General features: G+C 44.9%; 1 protein-coding gene across 1 annotated transcript in view; it reads left to right on the top strand.

Annotated features, from left to right (window-relative positions):
* Positions 1-27,664, top strand: part of CDH1 (cadherin 1) — a 74,773-nt gene extending 47,109 nt beyond the window's left edge. The window contains exons 3-16 of the mRNA XM_045818754.1: positions 2,524-2,759; positions 6,692-6,829; positions 6,953-7,108; positions 7,746-7,890; positions 9,028-9,200; positions 9,473-9,601; positions 11,145-11,327; positions 12,783-13,027; positions 16,998-17,143; positions 19,602-19,826; positions 20,134-20,367; positions 23,151-23,281; positions 24,202-24,345; positions 26,024-27,664. Of these exons, the coding sequence (XP_045674710.1) occupies positions 2,524-2,759; positions 6,692-6,829; positions 6,953-7,108; positions 7,746-7,890; positions 9,028-9,200; positions 9,473-9,601; positions 11,145-11,327; positions 12,783-13,027; positions 16,998-17,143; positions 19,602-19,826; positions 20,134-20,367; positions 23,151-23,281; positions 24,202-24,345; positions 26,024-26,233 (2,495 nt within the window). The 3' untranslated portion in view covers positions 26,234-27,664. The remainder of the gene's footprint in view (positions 1-2,523; positions 2,760-6,691; positions 6,830-6,952; positions 7,109-7,745; positions 7,891-9,027; positions 9,201-9,472; positions 9,602-11,144; positions 11,328-12,782; positions 13,028-16,997; positions 17,144-19,601; positions 19,827-20,133; positions 20,368-23,150; positions 23,282-24,201; positions 24,346-26,023) is intronic.

Below are 27,664 nucleotides of genomic sequence, written 5' to 3'. Positions count from 1 at the left end.
GTGAGGGTAAAGTTGAGGGTAAGGATGGGGGCATGGTTTTGATTTTTTTTTTTTTTTACCAACTGGGAGGGAGGGTTGGGTGAGTGATTAAAAGGACCCAGCTCCCTTCTTGTGGACTAATAACACTTCTGTTTTGGCAGCTTAGTTTATTTGCTAGGTAGCAGACACCCAAATGCTGTATGGGATGGCCTGAAATTTCTACCACCCCTGGATTCTAGCTAGGAGGCAAAAATCTTCCTTTAAAAATAGTCAAGGCCTCCAGAAAAAAGTTCTCTCCAGGGTAAGGGAGTGCCAAACCTGAGACTGAGTAACTCATGTGAAGGGTTAGTCCCTGCTGTGCTGTAAAGTAGTTATAGGGTGTCAGGCGAATTTATTAACTTCTTTGGGCCTCAGTTTCTTCATCTTCAAAATGGGGCAGTTTGTGGTACTTACCTTCCCACCCCAAGCACAGTTTTAATTTCTCTGGCCGGGGTGGGGCCGTCGGCTTCAGAAACATTTGCAAGAGTGGCCTCTGGTGGCAGGAATAAAAACTGCAGCTCAGGCATCATGGGTGGCTTAGGGCTTTCTGGCAGAGACCTGATACTGACGAATGAAGAGGTGTCTAGCTATGTAAAATAAGCACAAGAGCAGGAATTTTATTAAAATATCACTTGAACAAAATATAAATTCTACTGGAAGAGTGAGGGGCAATTATTTGAAAGGGAGGAAAACAGGCCAACTTGCGAGTTTCCCCGAATAAACTGTTTTGTCTGTGGTTCCCTCTGCCTGGAAGGCTGGAACTAGGTTTCTGCAAGGCCGGCTCATGTAAGTCTCAGCTCAGATGCCTCCACGTGAGAGAGGCCTGCCCTCTCCATCCAATGCAAGTTATGCTTTCCCCAAACCTCCCTGCCCCTCTTTAATTCCTTATATCCACTGACATTGATCACCGTTTTCAATTTTTGGTTTTGGTGTTTGTCCATCTCTGCCACCATAGTATCAGCTCAGTGGGAGCGGGTGTCTCGTCTAGCTTGGTCACGGTTTTGATGCCCAGCACAGTTTCTGGCACATAGCTTGGTGGGAAGCTGATGAATGAGTCCTTTGGAATTCTGATGTTTAGTGCAGATGCTTTTCACCCAACTTCTCTAGCTTTGTGTATTAATACTTTTATTAAAGTTTTAATACTTTAATAACTAAAGTTTTTTAAAAACTAGTTTTGTCTTTTAGCCACTGGTCAAAAGTCCCCTTACCCAAGCAAGCAGTCTTTCTCTGCTTTTTGCTTTTGACTTGCCTCCCTGTAAGATCAGGTTGAAGTGTCCTATGAAACCTTCATTGGCCCTGGCTGGTGTGGCTCAGTGGATTGAGCTCTGGCCTGCGAATGAAAGGGGTCGCTGGTTCACTTCCCAGTCAGGGCACGTGCCTGTGTTGCGGGCCTGGTCCCCGGTTGGGGGTGTGTGAGAGGCAACCTGTCGATGTATCTCTTGCATATCAGTGTTTCTCTCCCTTTCTTCCTCCCTTCTCATCTCTCTAAAAATAAATAAAATCTTTTTTTTTTAAACGAACCCTCCATCATCTCCCCTGACAGCCATCAATGTCTCCTCTGTGCATCCTGAAAGCAGGAATTACCTCTCTGTCTCAGATAATAAGGATATAGTCAACACTATTAAATGTCTACAATTAACTAATGTTTTTGGTGGAATACTCACAGGGATTGAATAAATTATTAACCAAAGCCATGTTTGCTTTTAATCTTTTATTTAATAAACTTTAATATAGTGATGCTGTGCCAGACACTGTCCAGTGTATCTAAAAACAACCTTCTTTTTATAGATAGGTAGACTGAGGCACACAGAAATTTAATAATTCTCCCAAGGTCATAGAGCTAATAAGCAGAACTGGGACTTGAACCCAAGGAGATTGGTCCAGAGTCCATACTCAGTCAGTATTCCTTGTTGGCTCTCTCTTGTCTCCTACTGTTTATTGAATTGTAAACTATTTGTTGATTGATTTTGTTGATATTTAGAAAAAGAGAGAAAGAAGCACCAGTTTGTTTTTCCACTGATTTTTGCGTTCATTGGTTGATTCTCGTATGTGCATCAGTCGGGAGGATGCTCTAAACAATTGAGCTACCCAGCCCGGGACGTAAACTATTTAGATGTAGCTTCCCCACAGCAGCTAAATGTAGCATAGTCTCTTAACTTTTGGACTCAATAGGTATTCTGTCTCCACTGCTTTAGTGGTTTGTTTTCATGTTGTAAAGAGCCATCTGAAAAGGAGAAGCCCCTTTTATTGTTATAGAAAAGAAGTTATTTTCTAGACAGGTTACTGTTTCACTTTACAAGTAGTTGAGGGGAAAAATCAGATCCTCTAATTGTGAAGAACATGATATCGTTGTTGTTCTGTCACCAGACTATGGTTTGATTTGCTGGTACTTATTTTGTGTGAGTCAGGCTTTTGGTAGGTGAGTCCAGTTTGCTTTTTAGAGAAGGAAAGCACTTGTTTTTTAATCTGCCCGATTTCTTCATCGCTGTGATTTATGCCCTGCAGTGAGTTTCGAAGGATGCACCGGTCTGCCAAGGACTGTCTACGTTTCCGATGACACCAGAATCAAAGTGGGCACGGATGGTGTGCTGACGGTCAAACGACCTTTACGGCTTCACGGTCCAGAGATGAGCTTTCTTATCCACGCCTGGGACTCCACCCGCAGAAAGCTCTCCGCCAAGGTGACCCTGAAGGCAGCAGCTCATGACAACCGCCGCCGCCGCCACAACAACCATAATCCCGTACGTTGGAGCGTCTCTTGAAAAAAGCTCGCTATTATTTCAGTCTGCTTCCTAATCCAGGTTGCTCTGCTTGGCACCATTCGGATTTGGGGCTGGATAATTGTTTGTTGTGGGGCTGTCCTGTGCACTGTGCTCTCTAGTGGCATCCTTGGTCTTAACCCACTGGCTGCTAGTTGCACACCCCCAGTTGTGACAACCAAAGATGTCTCTAGACACTGCCAATGTCCCCTGGGGGGCAAAGTAGCTCCCCATGGAGAACCTTTGGTCTAGTTGAACTAATTCTTATGCTTGTTTTGTTTTTTCCTCCCTTAAGTACAATTTTTTTCATTGCTTTTAGAGAGAGAGGAAGGGGGAAAGAGAGAGAGAGAAAAACACAAAATCAATCCCTTGCTTCCTGTACATGCCTGGACCGGGGATCAAACCCATAACCCTTCAGTGTATGGGATGATGCTCCAGCCAACTGAGCCACACTGGCCAGGGGCTGAACTAATTCTTACTGGGGACTTTTTGTTGCTGTCGGGTGGAGAGTGATTAGGTGGAATGATGGGAAGACGTCATTACCTTTATTTCTGTGAGTAGTGTAGAATAGTGGGCAAGGGCATGGCCCCTGGGACTGAATCCCAGCCCTGCCATTTACTGCCTGAGTAACCATGGGTACTCTGTCCATGCTTGAATTTCCTTATCTGTCCATGCTTGAATTTCCTTGTCTGTGAGATGGAGATAATAATGACTGCATGAATTAATACATGTGAAATGCTAGAACCACACTAGGCATATAAGTCCTCAGTAATTGTTGACCGTTCTTATCATTCCCTTCCTGGAGGAAGAATGAATAAGAGGTCAGTTCTCTGACCATTTTGCTCTTGGTGTTTGCAGTGGAGAGGGTCTTGGCAAAGAAAGGGCGCTCACCCCATTGGGCTGGAATCTGTACGAGATCCTCCCCCATTGTATTGCGGCGCCTGGCCTGGGGTCTGGCACAGACCAGGAGGCCACTGAATATTCAGTGGACAGACAAATGGACTGGCCATGAATGAAAAGACAGATGTATGCCTGTCCCCGTCCTTGGCAAGAGTGTTTCTTGGAGGCATTACCCAAAGCCAAAGGCCTGTGCCAGTTTTTAAACTGCTCCCGTGGCGCTTCCTGCCCAAATGTCTCTCTGGGGAGCCATTCCGGCCACTCCCTGCGAAGGCCTTGGAAGTGCAGAATGGGCTCTGAGTGCCAAGGTCTTGCAGGCTGGTTCCTGTTTTTCTCCCCAAAGATTCCTGAGATTCTGGGACCTTAATAGTCCTGATAGGTTAAAATTGTTCTTCCTGGTATAACTGGACAGGCCACAGAAATGAGGAACTTAGCAGAGTTATATTAACATAACTCCCTGACTTAAGTATTCAAGTGACTAGGGTTCACATGAGTTCAGCACGGTGAGTCCTTGCTGAGAAAGGCTGTGCTTGAAAGCCTCTTATGACCAAAGACCGTTTTAAACTTGGTTTTTCAACTTTTCCTTTCCACCTTTGCCTCTGCCTCCATGTCTGCTGAATTGTGACTGGGTTCAAATGAATGTTAGAGAAAAACACAAATCACAGTAGTTTATGCAAAATACAGTATTTCTCTTGCAAATTAAGGAAATCCAGGTTAAGGGTTAGTTGTGGCCCGTGTAGAGACCCCACAGTCATCTGGAGCCTGGGTTCTCCCTTTCCTTCCTGTTCTGTCGCCCCTAGTGCATGGTTTCAACCTGCAAGGATTCCTCCTGACCCAAGGGGGCTGTTCCAGCTCCTGCAATCACAACTTCATCCTAGGTGCCAAGAAGGAGAAAGGGAGGAAGACAGAACGTGTTTCCTTCCTTAATTGCCTAGCTACCTTTTTAAGATGGCTTTGTGGAATTCTCAGGAAGTACTTTTGCTTATATCTCATTGGCTACAGCTTGGCCTTGTAGCAGCTACCCATAGCGGCAAGTGTGGTACAGGAAATGCAGTATTTTACTTGGGTACACTGCTGGATAGAAAACTGAGACACACACACACACACACACACACACATGAGGAAAGACAGGTATTTTTGTTTTTATAGAAGAAGAGAAGAGTAGATGTTAAGTGGGTGGGGGGACTCTGCCATAGCTGGTTTGCAGACCATGTGGCTTTGGTAGTTCAAGGGACCTACGTGGAGCCAGATGGTCCTGCATTCGGAGAAGGGGTGACAATCTTACCTTTCTTTCCATTCATGTAAGAATACATTTTTTAAGAATAGATCTTATTTGTACATTAAAATATCATGTTGTTCACCCTAAATGCATACAAATATTTTTCAGTTATGCCAAAATAAAGCTGGAAGGAAAATAAGAATAGACGTAACTTCCCAGTTCTTTGTCTTTGTTTGTGTGGATTTTCTGAATCTGGTGTATCCTTTTGTCTGAGGGATGAGGTCCACGTTCAGCGTGCTTACCCATGATTCCCTTTAATTTTACACCTGAAGATGTTACTGTTATGTTTGGCCAGTACAGTGTTCATCATTGTTCATTATCACCCCCTGAAAATGTCCTGTAGTCCTGATGGCAGCGAGGCACAGTCTGTGTCTTCCTCCTCGGAGGAGCAAGTGAATCTGTGTTTATGCATCAACACCTGTTCGCCACCCTGGCTGGGCAAAAGGCTTGTTCTTAGGCTTAGATTACAGTATTGACAGTTTAATACTCGTTTCTATGCTAGGGGGTCAAGCCCCACACTTGATTTTGTTCAAGCCATAACTTGCTGTTTTCCGACCAGTTTAACCATCATTGTTATGTAGTGAGCACTTAATACGTTTGGGATACTGCTTGCAATACTAGTATCTCATTTAATCCTCCCAAGAACTCAATGAGGTGTAGGTAGTCATATCATTCCTGTTTTAGACCGTAGGGAACTGTGGGACAGAGAAGTTAAATAACCTGCCCAGGAGATGGAGGTGCCACCGTGAGGATTTAAAGCCAGGCAGTCTGGCTCCAGAGCCTGCCCTTGGCCTGGGCAGGGCTGCTGCTCTAGGAGATGCATGTGAGGATGCAGGGGGGTGTGGGTGTGTGTGTGTGGCCAGGATGCAGAATTGGGAAGGACTTTGTATGATATCTGGTCACATCTCATGTCTGTCTGGTGAATTTTGAGTCAAAGTGTAAGAGCCAGGAAGTAGGGCTTGACTTGCCCTCGCAAACCATGATCAGGGACTGTAGAGGGTGGGCGATGGAAGAGTCTTCTGGAACCTTCGCCGTGTTCCCACTAATCACTTTAGACCACTTAAACAATTTGGAAGATTTTTTTCCCTTCCATCTCCAACTATATCTTATTTCCCTGTGTGTGCACAAAGTCATCATTATCGCCCATGAAAACTGTCCAAAACAGGTCTCAGAGGGCGTTCTAACAGCTTCCGTTCGAACAAATGGAAACCATATAGATATAATGGCATCATGAGATTAAGGGGTTTGCATTGATCACAAAGTAATTCTTAGTACTAATTCCCAAAACTTACTTATTTTGGCTGATAAGTCCACTTTGGGGACCTATCACTCTAGGAAAAACATAAAGAAAAAGAAAACACCGGAATGTCCAGTTATTGAAAAAGCTCTGATATGAAATCATTGTAGTATAATGTTCTATTAAAAAAGACAGGTGTGATTTGTAAAGTATATGATTATCTAACCACTATGCTGTACATCTGAAACTAATACAACATACTATTAAATGTAAATTGTAGTTGAAAAATAAAATTTAAAAAACATGACAGGTGTGATATTGTAGGCTTGAGATTGCTTATAAAATAATGTCAGACCCACAAGACTGTAATTGTGTATGCATCATGAGTACCGAACTCTGGACACTAAGAAAGATCAGAAGAGAACACCTTTGTTGTCGTTTATTGGATTTTGTTTTGGCTGTTAATTATCTCATTTTGTCCTTCACCTTTTTTCCTTTTAGGACCCTGGGGTTCCGGGGGAATTGCTCACGTTTCCCGACTCCCACCATGGTCTCAGAAGACAGAAGAGAGACTGGGTTATTCCTCCCATCAGCTGCCCAGAAAATGAGAAAGGCCCATTTCCAAAGAATCTGGTGCAGGTAGAGAAGGAAGTTCTCTATTTCTTTGGGAGGAATGTGGCAGAGAAGGACCAAGGAGGGGAAGGAGAAAGACCCAATGTAAGGATCCTTCCTTGCTAATTCTATTTTTTGTTATGTCTTCAGATCAAATCTAACAAGGACAAAGAAACGCAGGTTTTCTACAGCATCACTGGCCAAGGAGCAGACACGCCCCCTGTTGGCGTCTTTATTATTGAAAGAGAAACAGGATGGCTCAAGGTGACGAAGCCTCTGGATAGAGAAGCCATTCCCAAGTACATAGTGAGTATCTCTTAGAAGCTTGTTAATGATGGGGCCCCATCCTTCCAAAGCTTTTGATCAACCCATGTTGGTTCCTTGGATCCAGTGCTGCAGACATATGAGGAGCTTAACTGGACACCTCGGGATCTACTGATAAGCTTAAATGGCAAGAGAACCTAGATAGGGGGTGCAGGGGGAAGAGTCCTTACGCATCATGCATGCATAAGTTTAGACTCAAGATACCAACCTATTCTTGGAGCTAAAAGTCCCTGACCGGAAGGAAGCATCCAGTGATGATGTTGAGGAGCAAAACCCATTTCTGGGCCTTGGTAGCAGTGAGCTTAGGGAAGCTGGGATCTATCTCTTGGGTCTGGCTCCCCAGCCCTTGTGTGGGAAACAGGAGCTCTGACCTGGTGGGTGTGTCCTCCAGTCTATAGGTTTGCACGTGCCATGATCTCAACTGGTGTCGTGGCGTCACCAAAGCAGCAGCAGCAGCGCATGTGTGAGAAAAGGCCTCTGCTGTGGGTGTCCATGTACTTGGGTCCTGGAGAGTGGGAAGGAGAGGGACACCGGGGGGCCCCACTCTTTGGTCAGGCCACTTCTCCTGCTTCCTTTTTCCTCCCCGAGGCCCAAGTAACACTCACTTGGCTCTTGGCAGCTCTTCTCGCACGCTGTGTCTTCGAACGGGAATGCAATTGAGGACCCAATGGAGATTGTGATCACAGTGACAGATCAGAATGACAACCGGCCCGAGTTCACCCAGCCCATCTTCGAGGGGTCTGTCATGGAAGGCGCTCTTCCAGGTAACAAGAAGCCAAATACCCAGAAAGACACTTAGCTTCTTTGGACCCCAAAGTGTGGGGGCTGCCGTTCGGGGTCAGGCCCTTCATGTGGGTAGATGGCTCTTCTTTGGAAGCCGCTGCATGTGCGCGCTGTGTGTGTGCAGGCCTGGAGCACCTGGCCTGTGAAAACATGTGCGAAGTGGAAGCAATGGAAAAACAGCCTTCCCTGATTAAACAGATCCTTGCCGCTACTTTAAGCCCCACGTACCATTTTCCCGATCATATTTTTTCTCTTTCCCATAGAGGTAGACACTGCCCTGACCTTTGTGGTAATTATTCCCACCCGCCCTCTGCCTTTTAAAAAAATGTATCTTCTACCGTGTGCGTATTTACCCCTAGAAGTTTTGCCTACTTTCCTAAACTGTTTTCCAAGGTGGCCAAACCAATTTACCCTCCCACAGGCAGCGTATGTCCTGGAATAATAATTTAGACTTGTCAGCTTTAGTCAATGTATAATTATATCTCAGTGCCATTCAAACTTGTGTTTCTCTGATTATTAACAGGCTAAACATATTATCACGTGTTTGGCCATTTGAGTTTCTTTTTTACTTTATCACTTAATCTGTTCAAGTCTTTTGCCCTTATTCTCTTGGGCTGTTTGTCTCTTTCCTATAAACTCTTAGAGTTATTTAGATGTCCTGGGAACTAGTTCTTTGTCAGTCATACGTGTTATAAATATTTTCTTCCACCTTAAAGGCAGTGATCTCAAACGACCCATTCTCTCCGGTGATGCTATGGCTGAGAAGCCAATTGCAGAAATCATGGGATTTTTCCTACTTCTCAGGCTATTCTGTCAGTATAAGAGACATGACAAAATGGTTCAGGTTATTTATTCCCCATCTCCTCCTCACCTCTACCCCCACCCAAAACATCTGCTGGAAAAGCTGAATTCTCAGGACACCACTCATCTGGTGGAAGGTTTTCCTCCTGTAGTACTTAGGTAGGAAATTTGGAAATAAGCCATCAGAAGTGCAGTGACATGGTATTGTCCCAGGGTCCTGCCTTTCATTCTCTGGACACATCTGAATGGAGCAGTATTGACCAGCTCCTGAGGCATGCATAGCTTGACTAAATCTTCCTCTCCTTCGATGCTTCCAGGAACCTCTGTGATGCAGGTCACGGCCACAGACGCAGACGACGAAGTGAACACCTACAACGCCGCCATTGGTTACAGCATCCTCAGCCAAGAGCCTTCTCAGCCTTACCAAATGTTCACCATCAACAAGGACACAGGAGTCATCAGCGTGCTCACCACTGGCCTGGACCGTGAGGTCAGAGGGGGAGAGATCCAGAGGTGGTTGCAGGCAAATGCACATTAGTTAGGCCCATGGACAGCGCAGGGCTCTGCTGAGGCCAGCTACCCCTTGGACAGTCGTGATCTGAGCTTTGCAGCTAAACGTCTGGCAGACAGGCTGGTGGACCGGCATTTAAGCAGATGATCAACTTTGTTTCCGTGCTATGGGCTGGGCTGATGTGGCTGTTGGTCCTAGGGCTGGGCTGATATGGCTGTTGGTCCTAACTCGGGTGTGTTCAATCTCTACAGAATATTACGACGTATACCCTAGTGGTTCAAGCTGCTGACCTTCAAGGTGAAGGCTTAAGCACAACTGCAAAAGCTGTGATCACGGTCACTGACATCAATGACAACCCTCCTATCTTCGACCCACGCACGGTAATTTCTGCACTTCCTTGGATGGTTTCCCAGGAAAGGTCCTTTGTCGCTTTATAACTGCTCCTGAGTGAAGTCTTTGAAAACTTGCCCCAGACTAGTGAACTTTAAACTAAGAAGTAAGCAGATTGGGCCCTGGCTGGTGTGGCTCAGTAGACTGAGTGCCAGACTGTGAACCAAAGGGTCACCGGTTGGTTTCCCAGTCAGGGCACATGCCTGGGTTGCAGGCCAGGTCCCCAGTAGGGGGCGCTCGAGAGGCAACCACATGTTGATGTTTGTCTCCCTCTTTCTCTCCCTTCCCCTCTCTAAAAAATAAATAAATAAAATCGTGTTTTTTAAAAAAGTAAGCAGATTGGGGTGGCAGTTGTCCCTGTCTGGTGCCTAAATATTTTCCTGATTAGACCCTGTATTAGACACTGGAGATATTATCCCAAACAAAGCAGACAGAGATGCCATTCTCATGGAGTTTATAGTCTAGCTATGGAGATATTAGACAACGTAAATGAATTATTGTACCCAATTAAATGCAGTCCAGGAGAAGGGGCTAAGTCATGTAAAAGAACCTTAAACCTTATTGTGTTTGTTAGAAACCAGCTCAATGGTTAGCAACAGAGTGTAGACTCCTGCAGTTTCTGCAGAAAGGTTGGCTTTTTCCCATACGTCACAGAACACCCAGAGGTGGGTAGTCTGCTCTGTCAGAGACCAAGCCTCCACCCTCTTGCTGTCCCACCAACCTTGGTGCATGGCTTCCATCCTCGGCGCCACCTTGTGGCTCAGGGTGGCTGCTGGAACTGAGCCGCATGTGCGCTCCGTTCAGGAAGGAGGCAAGGGCAAGGAGTGCAAAAGGTGTTGCTAAGTGAAGTCCGCTTGTTTCTGGAAAGACCCATCCTACAAATTCTGTTTACACCTCATTAAGAACTGTGGTCAGCCAAGGAAGACTGGACACACAGTGTCTTATTTGGGAACATTGCGGCCACCAGCAGTACAGTGAGTGAAGAAGGGGAGAGTGGACATTCAGTAAGTAGGCCATTAGCAGTGTCCACCACCTTAAGCTGGGCATTGTGACAGTGAGGAACATTTGCAGTAAGACTTGAGGATGTTGACAAATGTGAGATGGGGAGGGTAGAAGAGTGTTGAGGCAGAGGGACCAGCATACGCAAAACGCATTGAATTAAGTTTGATGCATAGCAAGAACTGTAAAAACAGTGTAGGACCAAATGAGGTTGGGCCCTGCAGGACCTTGTAAACTGAGCTAAGAATTTCAGAATTTTTTTAACTCCGTCAGTAACTGGGCCAAAGTGAGCTGAGGGGCTTGGATAGCCAGGGCTTCGCACAGCCAGTTCAGGGACTCGTGAAGGAGGGTGCCCCTGAGAGCTCGCCGATCCATGGACAGGAAGTACGGGCCCTGCTCTCGAGGGACCACTTCCTCCGAGACTCTTCTCCTCTAACCTGGGCTCCGAAAGCATTCCCTTAGCCCTCTGAGACCTAGTTTCATTATCGTGTCTCAGGATGTCGTATGTGACCCATCTTCTCCTCTGCTCTGCAGTACCAGGGGCAGGTCCCCGAGAACGAGGCTGGTGTCGTGATCACTACGCTCAAAGTAACCGATGCTGATGTCCCCAATACCCCGGCATGGGAGGCCGTGTACACTGTATTAAATGACGAGGAGGAACAGTTTGTTGTCATCACAGACCCAGTAACCAACGATGGCATTTTGAAAACGGCGAAGGTTTGTAGGGTGCCTGGCACGAGGCAGAAACTGACAGCCCAGCTGTCAACAGCTGCCCACTCCCTTGTCCCGGTGTCCTCTGGGTAGATTAGCATAGCTATGGTGGGGCAGGGGTGGCCAGGTCCCCCAGGTTCTGTGGACCATTTGGGGTTTGCGGTGACACTTCAGGCTCCTATGAGAAGTCAGGACCAGCATCCGAAAATTGAAAAGGAAGTACCATCTATTTTAATAGGTTCTTTCTGTGAAACATTTGCCTACAGCTCATATCTGTTTTACAAATGAGAGCAAAAATGGTTTGCTGGTCTCTGCTATTTTGCTGGATTTATTTTACAAATGGGCCTGATATGACTGTGTTTGAATGATGTCTTAGAGCCTTGGTTGGGTTGCTCATTCTAGTTGTTTAGAATGTTGTCCTGATACACCAAGGTTGCAGGTTCAATCCCAGTCAGGGCACATTTAAGAATCAAACCGTGGCCCTGGCTGGTGTGGTTCAGTGAATTGAGCGCCTGACTATCAACCAAAGGGTCGCCGGTTCAATTCCCAGTTAGGGCAAATGCCTGGGTTGTGGGCCAGGTCTCCAGGGAGATCGCCGTGAGAGGCATCCACACATTGATGTTTCTCTCCTCTTTCTCCCTTCTTCCCCCTCTGCCTAAAAATAAATAAATAAATCCTAAAGAAAATCAACCAATGAGTGCATAAATGAGTGGAACAACAAATTGATGTTTCTGTCTCTCCAAAATCAATTTTTTAAAAAGATGACTTGAAAGCTAAGAAGTTGAGTGGTTGTTGTTGTCGTTGTCAACGTTAGAGAGTTGACAGATCTCTGGATCAGCCCCACAACTTGGGCTTCCTCTCAAGCAAGTGAGAGGACCCTTCATTTCCGAGTTACTTAGTACATAATCTTATCTCCCACTGAACATCGATGTCACCAGTTTTTGTTATTATTCTATCTGTCAACTATAAAAAGAACCTAGTAACTTGAGTTCCTACTGCATAAGGCTTTCATAAAAACCCCCAGTTTACTCTTTACAGCACCTCTGTGAGCTAGCTCCTTTTCCTACTTACTTGGGTGTAGAAACAGACCCTCAGGGTACGTCGCCCAGATCACACAGCTAGGAAATGGCCCAGCTGGGGTTTGACCTGGTGGCTAGCTGATTCCAAACTCCCTGGGTTGGTGAGGGGGACAAGCAGGATCTTCTGTCCATGTGCTGTCACGTGGACAGCTTGTCATACAGGATATGAACATTCTGACTGGTCTCCGTGTGCCGGTGTTTGTTAGCTGAAGCTCACTCTTGCAGGCTTCATGAGTTCATGTTCTTCTGGGGTTCTCAGCTTCAGTGCAGCCAGGTTGGAGGATCGTTGATCCATTGTTCACAAGAGCAATAATAATTAAGGATTTCACATTTTTTTTATATTGACCTAAACATTCTTTAAACTCATTTTTCTGCTCTTTAGGGCTTGGATTTTGAGGCCAAGCAGCAGTACATTCTCTATGTAGCCGTGAAGAACGCGGCCCCCTTTGATGTCGCGCTGCCCACGTCCACGGCCACTGTCACTGTGGACGTGATGGATATGAATGAAGCTCCCATTTTCATACCACCCCAAAAGAGAGTGGAGGTGTCTGAAGACTTCCCAGTGGGGCAGGAAATCACATCCTACACTGCCCAAGAGCCAGACAAATTCATGGAGCAGAAGATAACGTAAGTGCGGATTTTTCAATGGACTTGCAGCAACTGGGTGTGTGTATATAAAATATTTAGTTTATAATATTTTATTATCATTGGTCTATGCAAGACACTTCTCTTAATTGGCCTTTAATTTTTTTTTTCTTTTTATCCCCATTCCCCACACCTTTTCCATTCCCTCCATAGCCAGCCATTCTAGGTTTACTGTGCTTCCTCTCTTTGGGCTCACGTAGTATAGTAGGCATGTGGTTGTAATTTACAGACATGGTGTTGTTTATAAGTAGTTTGTTGCTCTCTTTAAACTTGAAGGCACCTCTATAGTGTAAACTACAGCCACGGATGCTGGAAACACATATAAAGCTAACGACAACAATGTCCTTAGACTTTTGAGAGCTGGGTTTGACTTGGAAAAAATGTTAGAGCCCAAGCCCAAACATGGCACGTGTGTCTCGTTAGTAACAGTGTGGTTTCCAGGGGCAGTAGAGGCCTTCCTCGGTTGTGCTAACTTCTTCTCAGGGAGAGAGATTCCTGCTCGTTAATATCTACTTTAGAGGAATTGGTCAGAATGCTCTGGACTGTTTATAACAAGGTTACGCAAATCCAGAGTAGAGTCATGCTTGGTAATTGAGTGTGTTCTTATTGTGGACGGTGTTTATGCTTTGGCTTCAGTGCCTGTGACTTACAAAACTTAAAACAGACGCACAAAAAAGAATTTGTGTGACATCAACATCTGAGGTTATTCTGGAAGTGTTAATTCTTCCCTGAATGAAAGGGCTCATAAATACCTTTAACCCTGCATGCGCTACACAGGATGAGCCGTGTAGAGGGTCCCGTTACTGATGTTCATGGCTGTGGGCATCACTGGGTCAAGGACGATGAGGAGTTTTAAAATGGAGGAACCAGGCACATAACACCCAGACCTTCTGATTAATTTTAACATGTACTGAAAAAGCAGGGACTACTCAACTTGATGTGCCACTTGATGGGATTCAGTAGCATGTGTACAGTGCCACTAAAGAAATCTTTTCGGAGAAAACAAAAGTTGAAACAGAATCTAATCAAGTCTTAGGATCTGACTTTGAAGATTTACAGGGAATGAAGAAACAAGTTAAGTGCCGTGAGGAAGCAGACAGCCAGATTGAGAATGTGGGAATTGTGTGACAAATGACATTTCTTCAACAAATAAGTGGCAAAAGGGTGAGGATGACCACTGTAAAGAGTATTGAGACTAATCAACCAATTGTAATGTGTACACCGTGCTTGAATACAGATTCAACACTCCAACTATAAAAGATACCCTCGAGTCCTCGCTGGTGTGGCTCAGTGGATTGAGCACCGGCCTGTGAACCAAAAGGTTGCTTGTTCGGTTCCCAGTCAGGTCACATGCTTGGGTTGCGGGCCAGGTTCCCGGTTGGGGTCATGTGAGAAGCAACTGATCGATGTATCTCATACACAGTGATGTTTTTCCTTTCCCTCTCTTTTTCCTTCCCTTTCCTTCTCTCTAAAAGTTAATAAATAAAATTTAAAAAAGTACCCTTGAGGCAATTAGAGAAATTTGAACATAAACTTGGCATTAGGTGACATTAATTATTATTGTTTTTGTTGGGTGTGTTAGGGGCACTTGTGATTATGTATTTTAAAAAACTTTTACCTATATAAGATATATGCTGAAGTATTTACAAAAGAAATCTTCTAATGTTTGAGATTTGCTTTAAAATACTGTTAATTTATACATGCAGTCAATGTACTACTCGTAATCCAGGGATTCTTCTAGGTGGTCCAAATATAAAAGCTGGTAAGATGGGTTTCTAATCAAAGATCAAAAGGAGAGTAAAGAACCAAAGGCAGTATTGTAGTGTATATGTTCAGTGATAAAGCCCCAGATTATACGGCTTCCCGCCTGGCTTGATATCTTAGCTTGCAGCAGTGAAATAGGTAGTTCAAAGCCTCTCTTGGTCAAGTTTAGGAACCAAGTCTTAATAGTGTGTGTAGAGGCCCTTCCCCCTGGATAAAGACCACTCTGTGAAATTCATTGCTTTGCACTTCTAAGGAAGTGAGGATGCACCCACGGGTGCACTTACCTCCTTAGGTTTCTTTGCTTCTCTTTCTGAGCCTTTCCATGACCCGAGTAAGTAACTGAGCAGCAGAGCTCTGACTTTCATGCTGTTGTTTCTTCTGATGGAGTTTCTGATAGTCCGAATAATGTGTTGCGTAACAGGATCCTCTTGGCTTTTCTTTTTCTTTCTTTCTTTTTTGGTCTATTGCATCATTTTATTTGCATGTATGTATTATGTCCCTAGAAAAAGAATCCCAGATTTTTCCTCCTGTGTGCTTTCATCTTGCTTCTTCCTGGTCCGAGAGGCCCACTGGGGTTGTCAGTACAGCGAGACCAAACTGACAGTGTTAGAAAGCAGACAATGACGTTGGGGTGTGGCCTAGGAAGAACCTGGCATTTGCATCTCTTTTTGGCAGCAGCTAAGGCATTCATTCACGCACACCATTTTGGCAGCACAGAAAGATGGTGGAAAGGACTCTCTTGGCATTTTGAATAAAACTTGACTTTTGCTCTTCAAGACCATAGGGAGCTTTAGCCTCCCTCACACCTACCATTAAATGCCCATGCAGCAGCCCATCCCCAGGTTACTGTGTCACCCAAACCTCCAAATGCTAATGGTACCCGTGTTGAATGGCACTGCCCTCTGAGAACTCCTGCACCCTTTGGGGAGCTGTTCTGAAAGAGCTTGCTTTTATTTTATTTTATTTTATTTTTAAGATTTTATTCATCCATTTTTAGGGAGGGAAGGGAGTGGGGGGGGGAGAGAGACAGAGAGACAGAGAGAGACATCAACGTGCAGAGACATCAACGTGCGGTTGCTGAGGGTTATGGCCTGCAACCCAGGAATGTACCCTGGCTGGGAATCGAACCTGGGACACTTTAGTTCCCAGCCCGTGCTTAATCCACTGACCTACGCCAGCCAGGGCTAAGAGCTTGCTTTTAAAAATACATAAGAATCACAGTAACTCTGACGTGATTCATCCATAGATGCTAACTCTATGGGATGAAAGTTAGTTTGCCAACAGGACATTCTCAATGGTGTCCCTTCAGATTATAGATTAACTATAAAGAGGAAAACAGTGCCTTTACTGTGAGGAAGCCTGGGGGCCCCTCCTTCATCCAAGTGATCGAAGGGAGCCTCAATTAAAAGAGCAAGCAGACGCCACGTGTCTCCTAACGAGACGCAACAAGAAGGACATAACATCACCTGTGTGGTGTTCTTGCTTCTGCCCCGTGAATGCTTCACTAAATTTAATTATGGGGGAATAATCAGACAAATCCAAACGGAGGAGGCTTTCTATGAAACAACCGACCTGCATACTTCCAAGATGTTAGTTTTAAGAAAGGAAAGACAAGCTAAGGAATGGTCCCAAAATGAGTGGAAACCAAAGAAACATGGCACCTGAGTGCCATATGCATGACCCTGGATGGGGTCCTGACTCAGGGCAGAGGTGCTGCTGTGTAGGGCAATTTTACAGAAACTGACAACTTGAATATGCACCATGTATTTATTAATAATATCTTGTCAAGGTTATATTTTCTGAAATTGGAAATCTAATTGTTGATTATATTAGAGAATACTTCTATTCTTTGCAGATAGCATATTGAAGTATTTATGAGTCAAGGAAAATCACATCTGCAACTTATTCTCATGGTTCAGCAAAACAAGACATTATGTATATGCATGTCAGCTTTTGTATATCGTGAAATATTAACAATGGGTAGATCTAGGTGAAGGGCACGTGAATGGTCAACATATTTTCCTGGCAACTTTTATATAGGCGTGATTTTTTTTTTTAATGTGGAACTCAAAAATGAAAGAAGTTGAAACTGATCTTTAGAGGAACTTCAGCAAAGAGGAACTTTAGAATCCATCCGCTACCTGCGGATTGCTGTTCCCTCTCTAAGCCAGAGCTCGTGCCTTTTCAGGTATCGGATTTGGAGGGACACTGCCAACTGGCTGGAGATTAATCCGGACACTGGTGCCATTTCCACTCGGGCTGAGATGGACAGAGAGGACATTGAGCATGTGAAAAATAGCACGTACACGGCCCTCATTATAGCTACGGACAATGGTAAGGACACCCTTCCCCTCTGGCCTCTGCTGCCTCACCTAGCTTGCTTCCCTGCCCCCACCCCTTCTTTTGGAGGCATGATGAGTTCCTTCTTTTTCTTATATTCTTAAACAAAAGCATTCTCTTTGTCAAAAATGCAAATAATTTGGGTCAAGCAGAAGTCCCTTTTCACCATTCCCTCTATACCTGAACCCCACTTCTTCCGGCAGGCAGACTGCTTGAGTTAGTTAGCTCCTAGGACCAAAGCTGAATTGCCTATGTGACCTTGGACTTATTGCCAAATTTTTATGTCCATTCCTTTATCTGACAAAATGGTAATATCCTGTCAGAATTCAAATGAGTTAATTTATGTAAAAAGTGCCTGTTACATAGAACATGCACATTGAGGACTGTCCATGTGTCTTGAATATATGTTTTTAAGACACAGGGCTGTATCAGGGCACCTAACTAATCTGCAGGCATGCGTCAGAGCTACTGTGGGTTCAGTGCTAGACCTCCACAATATAGCGACTTGTAATCTTTTTGCCAGTGGAGGGTCTTGCCTTCCCTATGGAAAAAATTGCAGCATAAAATAAATAAAAGCAACGCACAACAAAACAAGGTGTGCCTGTACCTCTTTTCAGTAAAATGCCGTTATCTGGACACAGTATAATTTAATCATTTGCTCATTAAAAGACCGCTGGGGTTGTTTTCAGTTCTTCGCTATTTATGTGAGTGATAAAGTAAACATCCTTGTACATGTCTCCGCGTGCAACTGTTTCCCTCAAACAGATACTCAGAAGCAGAATCCCTGTTTAAAAAAAACCTGCTAGCAGTTTCTGTGATTGAATTCTCTTCCATTTTCTCATTCCTCAACCTCCCGAGGTGGTCATTCCAGACCTGACAATCTGGAAAGCTGAGGGAAAGGCAAGTAAGGCCACGACGGGACTCTGTTCGCAAAGAGCTTCCGCGTAGAGGGACAGCTAGCCCATTGCTGCAGCTGCCTCCACACTGGCCTGCGGCAAGCCGAAGGGGCTGCGTGTAAAGCAAGGGCCAGCAACCTTTCTCCAGAGTGCCAAGGATCAAACAGTGTGGTCTCTGTGGTCCATGTAGTCTTGGCTGCCAGTGTAGTCTAGAAGTGTCATAGACAGTCTTTGAAAGAATGAGCATAGCTGTTTTCCTAGTTTGGCCAGAAAGCCATACTTTGCTGACCCCTGAAGTAATAGTGGCTAAGGTGTGGTCATTCTGAATTATTCCTTAATTTTGTGCTCGACTCAACAGTTCTCAGTGTAGGTCTAAAAGGAGAAGGAAGTTTCATCAGGAAGTCTATCAGCTCATTAAAAAAAGTGCTGTTGTCTTTTTTTTTATTATTAAAAATTTTAAGTGATACCTGCTCATTGTTAAAAACAATCCACATGATAAAGTAAAAAAATCATCCACAGATGAATGGATAAACAAGTGTGGTGCATACACACACAATGGAATATTACTCAGCCTTAAAAAGGGAGGAAATCTGTCACATGTTGCAACATGGATGGGCAGTGAGGATGTTATATGCTAATTGAAATAAGCCAGTCACACAAGGACAAATACTGTCTGAGTCCACTAACATGAGGCAGTAAAGTCAAATTCACAGAAACAGAGTAGAGTGGCAGTTGCCAGGAACTGGAGGGGAGGATGGGGAGTTGTTTAGTGGATAAAGAGCTTCGGTTTTACAAGTTGGAAAAGTTGTGGAGAGCTGTTTCTCAACAGTATGCGCATACTAACACTATTGATCTGTGCACTTAAAAAGACGGTAAATTTTATGCTATGTGTTCTTTTTTAGCTCTTCCCCCCAAATAGATAAAAAGGAAAAATAATCACTATAGTCTTGCCTCCCAGGTATAGCCATTTACAGGTTTGGGTTATAGCCCCCTGGGTTTTGTTCTTTGTTTTGTTTTGTTTTGTTTTGTTTTGTTCTCTCTACAATACACTAATATCGATAATGATTTCCTGAGTAGCTACATTTTCTGCTACCATATGCTAGTTGCTCCATCAGGATGTAGAAGAAATGCAAACAGAAGTGTGTATGAACTTGTAAATCTATTTTGAAATCAACTTGTAGCTATTTTAAAAGGCTCGACCCTTTGACAATGACCTTAAAGCCATAGACGTTCAGAAAAGGGAGAGCTGGTGGGGGGGACCATGAGGACTTCTGGGAGTGGTGGAACATGGATGGGTGAATGAAGATAGGTGAAGAAGGGGAAGGGGGTGTTCTTGGTATGAGGAATGACATGAATAACTATTATCAAAATGGGGAATAAGCGTGTCAGAGGCCTGCTCACATGGGAGTGGAGATGCCCTGAGACCAGCAGGCCAGGATGCTCTGTGGGCGCGTGGCCCCGAAGAGCCAGGACGAGCTCTGGGCTCGGTGTGGTGGGAGGCAGCGGGACTTGTCAAAGTTCCTGAGCCGTGGCACATCCTCTGCATGTCCTCTTAGGTTCTCCGCTTGCTACTGGGACGGGAACCCTTCTCCTGGTCCTCTCCGATGTGAATGACAACGCCCCTGTCCCGGAACCTCGGAGTGTGGAGTTCTGCTACAAGGACCCACAGCCTCGTGTTATCAACATCGTGGATCCCGATCTTCCCCCCAACACATCTCCTTTCACAGCGGAACTAATACACGGGGCGAGTGTCAACTGGACCTTCGAGTACAACGACCCAGGTGGGAACTGGAGGCTCATTGCGGAAACTTCGCTCTGACTCTCATGCTCCCCCTGCCCCCACCTCCCTTTCTGAAATTCCCTTTCATCTGATGCCTGTTTTCTTGTCCTTTCTACATTTGAGGCATTCCACCAAAGTTCTCTTTCCTTTGCTGGTTGACTTTGCAACATACTGCTCAGGGTAATCTGCAATCTAAGCAGCTCTGCTTTCTTTGCTGTTTTGGAATATTTTAGTTCCTTAATAATCTTATTCTACAGTAAACTTTCTTTTCTCCTGGTTCCATCATCTGTTTTTGTTGCTTCCTCTAGAACACGAATCTATCCTTTTGAAGCCAAAGAAAGCCTTAGAGCTGGGTGAATACAAAATAAACCTCAGGCTCGAAGATAACCAGAACAAAGACCAGGTGACCACCTTAGACGTGTCTGTGTGCGACTGTGAAGGGGTGGCCATCAATGGCTGTAAGAGGACCGCGGGTTACGCCGAAGCAGGGTTGCAGCTTCCCGCCATTCTGGGGATTCTTGGAGGCATCCTTGCTTTGCTAAGTGAGTACCGCTGACAAGTGTACTTCGACTTCTAAAATGGGGGAGTCTTCTCACTTGTTGAATGTTTCAGAGGTCGGTGGTCTGAGACTGGAAGGCTGCCCGTTGCATTAAATCAACAGGGGGCTCAGTCCTATTTTATTGTTCTTCCAGTCCCTCAGGGCAATGCTTCTCAAACTCAAGAGCATACAAATCACCTGGGGCTCTTTATAATATGAGAATTTTGATCTAGTAGACTTGGCGTGGGGCCTCAGATTCAGCATCTCTAACCAGCTCCGGGGTGATGCTGGGCACTGCACGTCCTTGGACCAACTCAGGGGAGCAAGGCTTTGGGACGCTGCCCTCATCAGCATGGTCAGAGCCAGTCGGCTCCCCGCCTGCACATCCGTCCTAGAGGAGGGATGATCGAGGAAGGGTAAGGCACACCTGCGTATATCACTGTCACCCACGGCACCTTTTCCCAGCCACAGGAAGTTCCCACTCTTAACTGGGTGACCATGTGCCTGATTAAAACTTGGCAGAGGTTAGGGGTGGAGTGTGGAGTAAACGGTCAGTATCAGTGACTGAAAGGATGCAGGAGGAAAAGGATAGTGGGGAAAATTTGGCAGTTTCCGCCATAGTCTTTAAATACTGATATCACCTGAACCCACCTTGGGTTGACACGGATGCTTTTACAGTTTCAAAAATCTAGCAGTGACAAGTGAATTAGAAAACCCTTGAAGACAGTGTATAATTAGAGGCTAGAGAAGTGGTCTAGGTCATGAATGCTTTGCAGTCCAAAGAGGGAGCTGTTCCCTGAGTCTGAAGAAAGGTTTGGTGGCAGACAGGATGGTTGTGCTTCAGGGCTGGTGGAATCCAGGCAGGCCGAGGGGCATTGTGGAGGTTCCAACAGGAGTGAAGACACAGAGGAGAGAGGACGGCTTGATTGCACTCCGTAGGGCAGAGATGAGGCCAGTGGAGTCGAAGACAATTTTTAGAGAGAGAGCAACGGACCCAACGCCAGGGCTTTTAATCTAGATTCTGCACAGGCATTATTGAGCCTGCTGCTGCCGCCGCCGCCACCATTGCTGCCTCAATGGGTTCGAGAAGGGGTTATTTTTTTACTTTCAGTGAATGTTTGCTACATCCATCTGCTCCTGCCCTCTGCTGCCTGTGTCCTCTCAAAATTGGAAGGAAGACGAGTGTTTAGAATTGAGCCTCCTGGCTTTATTGCTACCGTGGGACTAGTTGGTTCGCCTTCCTCTGTTGTGGTCCCCGGCGCGGTGACGCAAGCCCTGCCAGCCCACTCGCTGCCTGGGCAGGTTGTGTTTCCATGGGCCAGTCTGTTTCAGGGACAGTGGTTACTAAAATAATATTTGCAGGTAAATAGTAAAGATTGTCATTATACTTAAAATACCGATAGCATTTTTAATAATAGCATTACCTAAATGTGCTGTGGGTGTATTTCACTAGACACAGGGGCTGAGAACATTTTGTTCAAGTGTGAAGCAACATTTACAGCAGAAGCAATGCCAGGATTCAGATTTCCAACTTCTTATTCCTGGTGGGCAATCAGAGAACTCGTGTGTCTAAAGAACGTTCTAGAGAGGCACCAGGGTGTGAGAGTCTTTATGTAGTCCAGCGGTATTTCATTGCTTACTCGGTGCTGGGCTTGCTGTCAGGCCCTGGGGGTGCTGGGGTTTCGGTGCAGCTGGGGCGGGCTGGTGTGCTTCGATGACTGTCCTTTAAGTGACATTGAAGTGATACTCCATAAGAAGCAAACTTCTAGGAGCAATGACACGCCTCTGGCTCTTGCTTGCTCCGAGCTCTGTGTGGATGGGGGCTACCTGCCACTTGCACTGTCTTCAGCGCTGTGTCCTCAGTGCTGAGGCAGGCCTGGGCCCACCAAGGAAGTGCTCAGTATTCCTGCTCAATGAATTATGGCCAAGGGAATTATGTTGCTTAGTTTTAGATAAGATTTTGGAATCTTCATTTCAGAAAGAATAGGTAGGTTGGGTACTTCTAAGGAATCTTCTCCCCAAGTTTATGTAGTCTTCTGTTTCAGTACAATAATGCTTCATGAGGGTATCATATATTGGTATTTGGGCACAAGCATCGATAAAGAAAACACTGAATTACATATATTTTTTTACTTGTAATAAATAGTTTAATATTTGAAAAAATTAAGCATTAATTGTATATATCTTAGAACTATTCCAAGATCAAATGAAAACCTTGGAGACTAAAATGGCATTTAAAGCTTGCTTACACGATTTTTATCTTGAGAGATACCAAGTGATTTTTTTAAATAGTCTATGCCTCGCCCCTAAAACTGATACAGTAATATGCACGTATTAATCACATTTAGGCTGACCAAATTCTGCTCACAAAACTGCAATGGCATCGACGCACTCAGAACTGAAGCCAGCGTCCTGCCAGTGGTCCACATGTCCTGGTCGCCCCTCTGGCCTCCACGTTTCATCCCCCTCACTCACCCTGCTGCAGCTGCGCTGGTTGTCACACCTCATCCGCAGTCACACCAGGCACACTCCTGCCTCGTGGCCTTTGCCCATAACGTTTCCACTGGTTGGTTTAAGATCCAGTGGTGAATTTAAGACCACACTTGAATTCGCATGTCATTGTCCAGTCCGTTGTGCTGGATTTGTTGTCTTCAGGGCTGTGCGCATCTCCCCGTGGGTTGTGTGACAGCCGTCTGTCTGGGATGCGAGGCCGAGGTGCCCGGTGAGAGCTGCAGCTTACAGAATTCTTGACCTCCGCCTCTCACCACTGTCCCTTCCCCTTTACAGTCCTGATTCTGCTGCTTCTGCTGTTTGTTCGGAGGAAACGGGTGGTCAAAGAGCCCTTACTGCCCCCAGAAGATGACACCCGGGACAACGTTTATTACTATGATGAAGAAGGAGGTGGAGAAGAGGACCAGGTGGGTCTTTTAAACTGTGGTAAAAGGCAATCACTATATTTGGAAGAAGCAATGGTTAGAAGGCAGACATTTGAACTAGTTCTGTGTCGTTTTGTGTATTACTATTATTTTTAAAGCCTTACCCAAGAACACAGACGTTGTCACTGGGCATCACATTAATACAGCATTGCTGACAGTTATTGATCGCTTACTTTTCTGCACTCAGATGACTGAGCAGAGGCACAGAGCAGTTAAGCAACTTGCCCAAAGTCACACAGCTAGGCAGCATTAGAACCAGGTAGCCTGACTCCAAAACCTACTTGTCCTCATTGCTAGTCTCAGAATGTAAACTCCATTCAAATTACCTTTGACATGGAGCAACTGATCTGTTTTAATATTTCATTTCCCCTGAGTTATTTGAGCTATGCTAAACTGTTTTTTTTTTTTTTGCTTTTTTGTTTTGTTTTGTTTTGTTTTTGCTTTCTGTAGACGTTAAATCTTTGAGCTTTCTTTATTTTTCCTAATTTGGAGATGGTCTTAACTTGCCTTACTCTGGAGTTTTCCAGAGAAGTTTTGAAAGTCTACAGTGTTTAGAAAGGGAAGCACAGGACCCAGCAGAGCCTGATAGCAGGTGGAAAAGGAACGAGTATTTGCTGAAAAATAATCAAATAATCCTGCCCTGTGAAAAGTCAATAAGGTACAGCCATCTCCATCTGTACACACAAGTGTTCCTCACAACGCTTTTATGCTATATTTGTGCTATTTTGAAGACTCCTAGGTTGAGAACTATCATTTCAGGGGATACTGGCACATGCTACTAAATATCCCCCCGCTGCAGCTAAGGCACTGTTCAGCACTAGAACCTACAGACCACCTGGAGCCCTGGGTTTGTGACTGCTTCTGGTTTACGCTTTGCTCTGCTTTTACCTTTTTCTCCAAAGGACTTCGACCTGAGCCAGCTGCACAGGGGCCTGGATGCTCGGCCGGAAGTGACCCGCAATGACGTGGCGCCTCCCCTCCTGGGCGTGCCCCACTATCGGCCCCGCCCTGCCAATCCGGATGAAATCGGAAACTTTATTGATGAAGTAAGTAAGCAAAGTCAAGAGCCAAGACACGACTCCTCTCTAAACTTAGAAAAGAGCAGTTGTGTCAAAAGTGAGGAAGAATCTAGATTCTTCCCTTTACCACATTTTCATCTTGCATGATCCATGAGCCCGGTTTTGTTGTGTGTGGGGGTGTCATCTGAATTTTAGAAACGATAGCCTTTCAGACGGGCCTTAGTGGATCTGCAGAGTCCACACGGCAAAACCAAGAATCATGAAGGGATTTACTAGAGCTAGGAACTAAAGAAATTCAAAGTCAATGCAGTTTAGTTTCACTAATGGGTCTCTTTCTCCCTATGTCTCACTGATGGCTGTTAATGTTAAATATGTATCACAAGTCTACCTGAGGGCCAGAAAAATACCATTCATGATGTATGTGTCAGAAATGCATTCAGCTATAAATATCAAAAGCTTCATAGAAGTAGATTTACCTCTTGCAAGTAGAAGGCTGGGGTAAGCAGTTGAGGCTGGAACAGCAGCCTCTCCTACTTTCCTGCTACATGCTACAAACATGTATGTTCGTTTTCTCATGTTCATTGTCTCATGACCACAAGATGGCTGCCACACTTCCAGGCCTTGGGTCTGTATTCCAGTCAGGATAAAGTAGGAAGGGCAGAGCAGAGGGCAAAAATCTTTCTACCAGCAAACTGTTGTACAAGAAGGGTGTTTAATCCTACACCTTAGTGTCCAGAACTGTCACAAGATTGCTGCTATCAGCAAGGGAAGGTGGGCAATGAGACATTTAATTGATTAGTTTAGGGTAAGATGAGGAAGAAGTGGGGCTGGGATGAGCACAAAACCAATTAAGATGACATAGCAAAATCTGTTTTCTTAAACTCTGTTACCTGATCACTGACTCGGTTACTGGAATAAGTTTCAGGACCTGGCCTGTCTGTTGGTCCAGTGGCCCCCCTGTGGCCAGTGTTCCAACTTTGCTTTAGCTTCCCGTGGGAGCTCTTGTCACCGAGGACTGTACAAAGCACAGCAGTGTTGGCAGTGACCAAACCACATCCATTCCTGCCACTGGGTCTGAAAACTGGGAACCAGAAGGGCTGGTTTCAACCATCCTTTTTAGATACACCTGGATTCTAGTTCTTTCCTCCATTTACATTCATTTGCATATTATTATGTTTGATTGTAGCTTTAAAAAAAAATTCTAAAAGGATATGGCTTATTATTTTAAATATATAAATTATGACAAAGTACATAAAGAAAAAAATGTAAGTTCTTCCTTAGTTCCTCTGACCCTCCTCATCAGAATTAACTGTTGACTGTTTGGCATTCATCCTTCCAGGCCTTTTGGGCAGCCTTTATGGGTTGTTATGACTGTCCTTGTTTTTAGCCTCTGTCCATCCAGATTGGTCTGTGCTTACATCTCCCCTGTATACATATAATTTACCCTTTTAGTTCAGTGGGGAAATATGCCATGTACTTTCCCATAACTTCCTTTTCTTTAGCAACATGTCATGCCTATCTTCCGCTACAGTTTGTACGAACCCGCTTTATTGGTGTTGATTGCTCTTGGTGTTCCACAGGATGGTTGCATTCCACTTGCAGTTGTCGTGCAGTCCACTTTGCACCAAGGGAAGGCATCCCGCCTGAGATGGCAGGTGTGTGGTTCCTCTCACTGAAAGACCCTGTTGTTTTCCTTCTTCTTTAGAACTTGAAGGCGGCCGACAGTGACCCCACTGCCCCCCCTTACGACTCTCTGCTCGTGTTTGATTATGAAGGAAGTGGTTCCGAAGCCGCTAGTCTGAGCTCCCTGAACTCCTCGGAGTCAGACCAAGACCAGAACTATGACTACCTGAATGAATGGGGCAATCGCTTCAAGAAGCTGGCAGATATGTACGGAGGTGGCGAGGACGACTAGGGGACTCGAGGCAGTTGGGGAGAGGGGTCCCTATACTCATGTGATGGGAAATGTAAGAAGAATTGCTCTGGTCTTTCAGTTCCCTTCACTTGATGAATTTCTGGGAAGAGAGACTGTGGTCAGCAATGCAGTTAGAGTAGCTATGTTTTCCACTTTGTAGATCTAATCTGTGTGTGTTAGAAAGAAATTGACTCATTTTTTTCCTTTCATCACTCTTTACAAGCTTGCAAATTGCAGGTTTTCTTAAGGGCTTTGTTTCATTTTTTAAAAGAAAGGGGAGAGGTCGACTGCCCTATTTTTTTTTTGTATCTATATAAATTTTTTATTTTTAATTTGTGTGCATTTTTTTTAATCCTGTCACTGCACTGGTGTCTCATATTCTGATATTCATTTTCACTACTTCTGAATTTACACTGCCCCAGACATGAGTTCTCTGAGTCAGAAACTACTGGGCCCTTTAAGGGTAAGAGGCTGTATCTTAGTCTGGCTGTGTCATGACTGGGTATTGTATAGTTTTCTTTTCTCATCTCCCAAGTATGTAACTTGTTTTGAGTAAGAATGATTGTCATGTGAATGTCATTATGGGATACTTTGGTTCTAAATGCGGAGCCTTGACCGGAAAGTGAGGTGATAAGTTTTCAGGTGCCACTTAACTCTGAATGTTTATCACTAAAACAAATGAGTGATATTTGAACATTTTGAGGCTCAGAAACAGTGCCTGAAGTGTTGCAGCCACAGAGAGAAGATTCGGCATGTCGCAGCAGATGGAAAACGTGAAATGTGGGCTTGGAGATGACAGGAGGAATTGTCACTGAGCCCGGCAATTTAGGAAACTGAGCCTGAGAATGGTTGAGGTGGCTCTGCCTCTAGCCCTGCAAATTCTGGAAAAATGAAAGAATCTCAGCGTGTGCTTCCTACCAGGATCTTTCCACCATGGTTTGTACCCGAAGTCCAGAATCCCCAGACACTTGCTTCTGTTGGTGTCCACAGAAAATACTGGCTGATCCGGACATGTTTGCCCCAAATTCCAAGAAAACGGAGCATGTCAGAAAACCCAGAGTTTTTCTTAAGGGGCAGGGGAGGGGAGGGGCGGGTAAGGACTCGATTTGGATATTCTTCTGGTTGAATGTGGTCATCAAGAAACTTTTGACAACCCCTGGAAAGAAGTTTATCTATGTTGCTTTACTGTCTGTCAACGGTTTTTTGAAGAAAACAAAAATCATTCCTGCAACCACTTCTTGGAACTGTTTTGATTTTTCAGGAATTTAAACTCTGATGTAACTCTGTATAGACTGTCACTGTAGTTTTGAGTGTATGTGTCTAGGTGATGATAACTTGTATTTTCTTTGGGGGTGGAAAAGGAAAGCAATTCAGGCTGATAAACTTGATATTCATTTTTATAAATTTTATTAAAGAATTTTGTTAAGTCAT

This window comes from Phyllostomus hastatus, unplaced genomic scaffold, assembly GCF_019186645.2.
Source record: "Phyllostomus hastatus isolate PE091 unplaced genomic scaffold, TTU_PhHast_1.1 phas_scaffold_345, whole genome shotgun sequence".
NCBI classification, from domain to species: Eukaryota; Metazoa; Chordata; class Mammalia; order Chiroptera; family Phyllostomidae; genus Phyllostomus; species Phyllostomus hastatus.
This window is presented reverse-complemented; position numbering and strand designations above follow the sequence as displayed.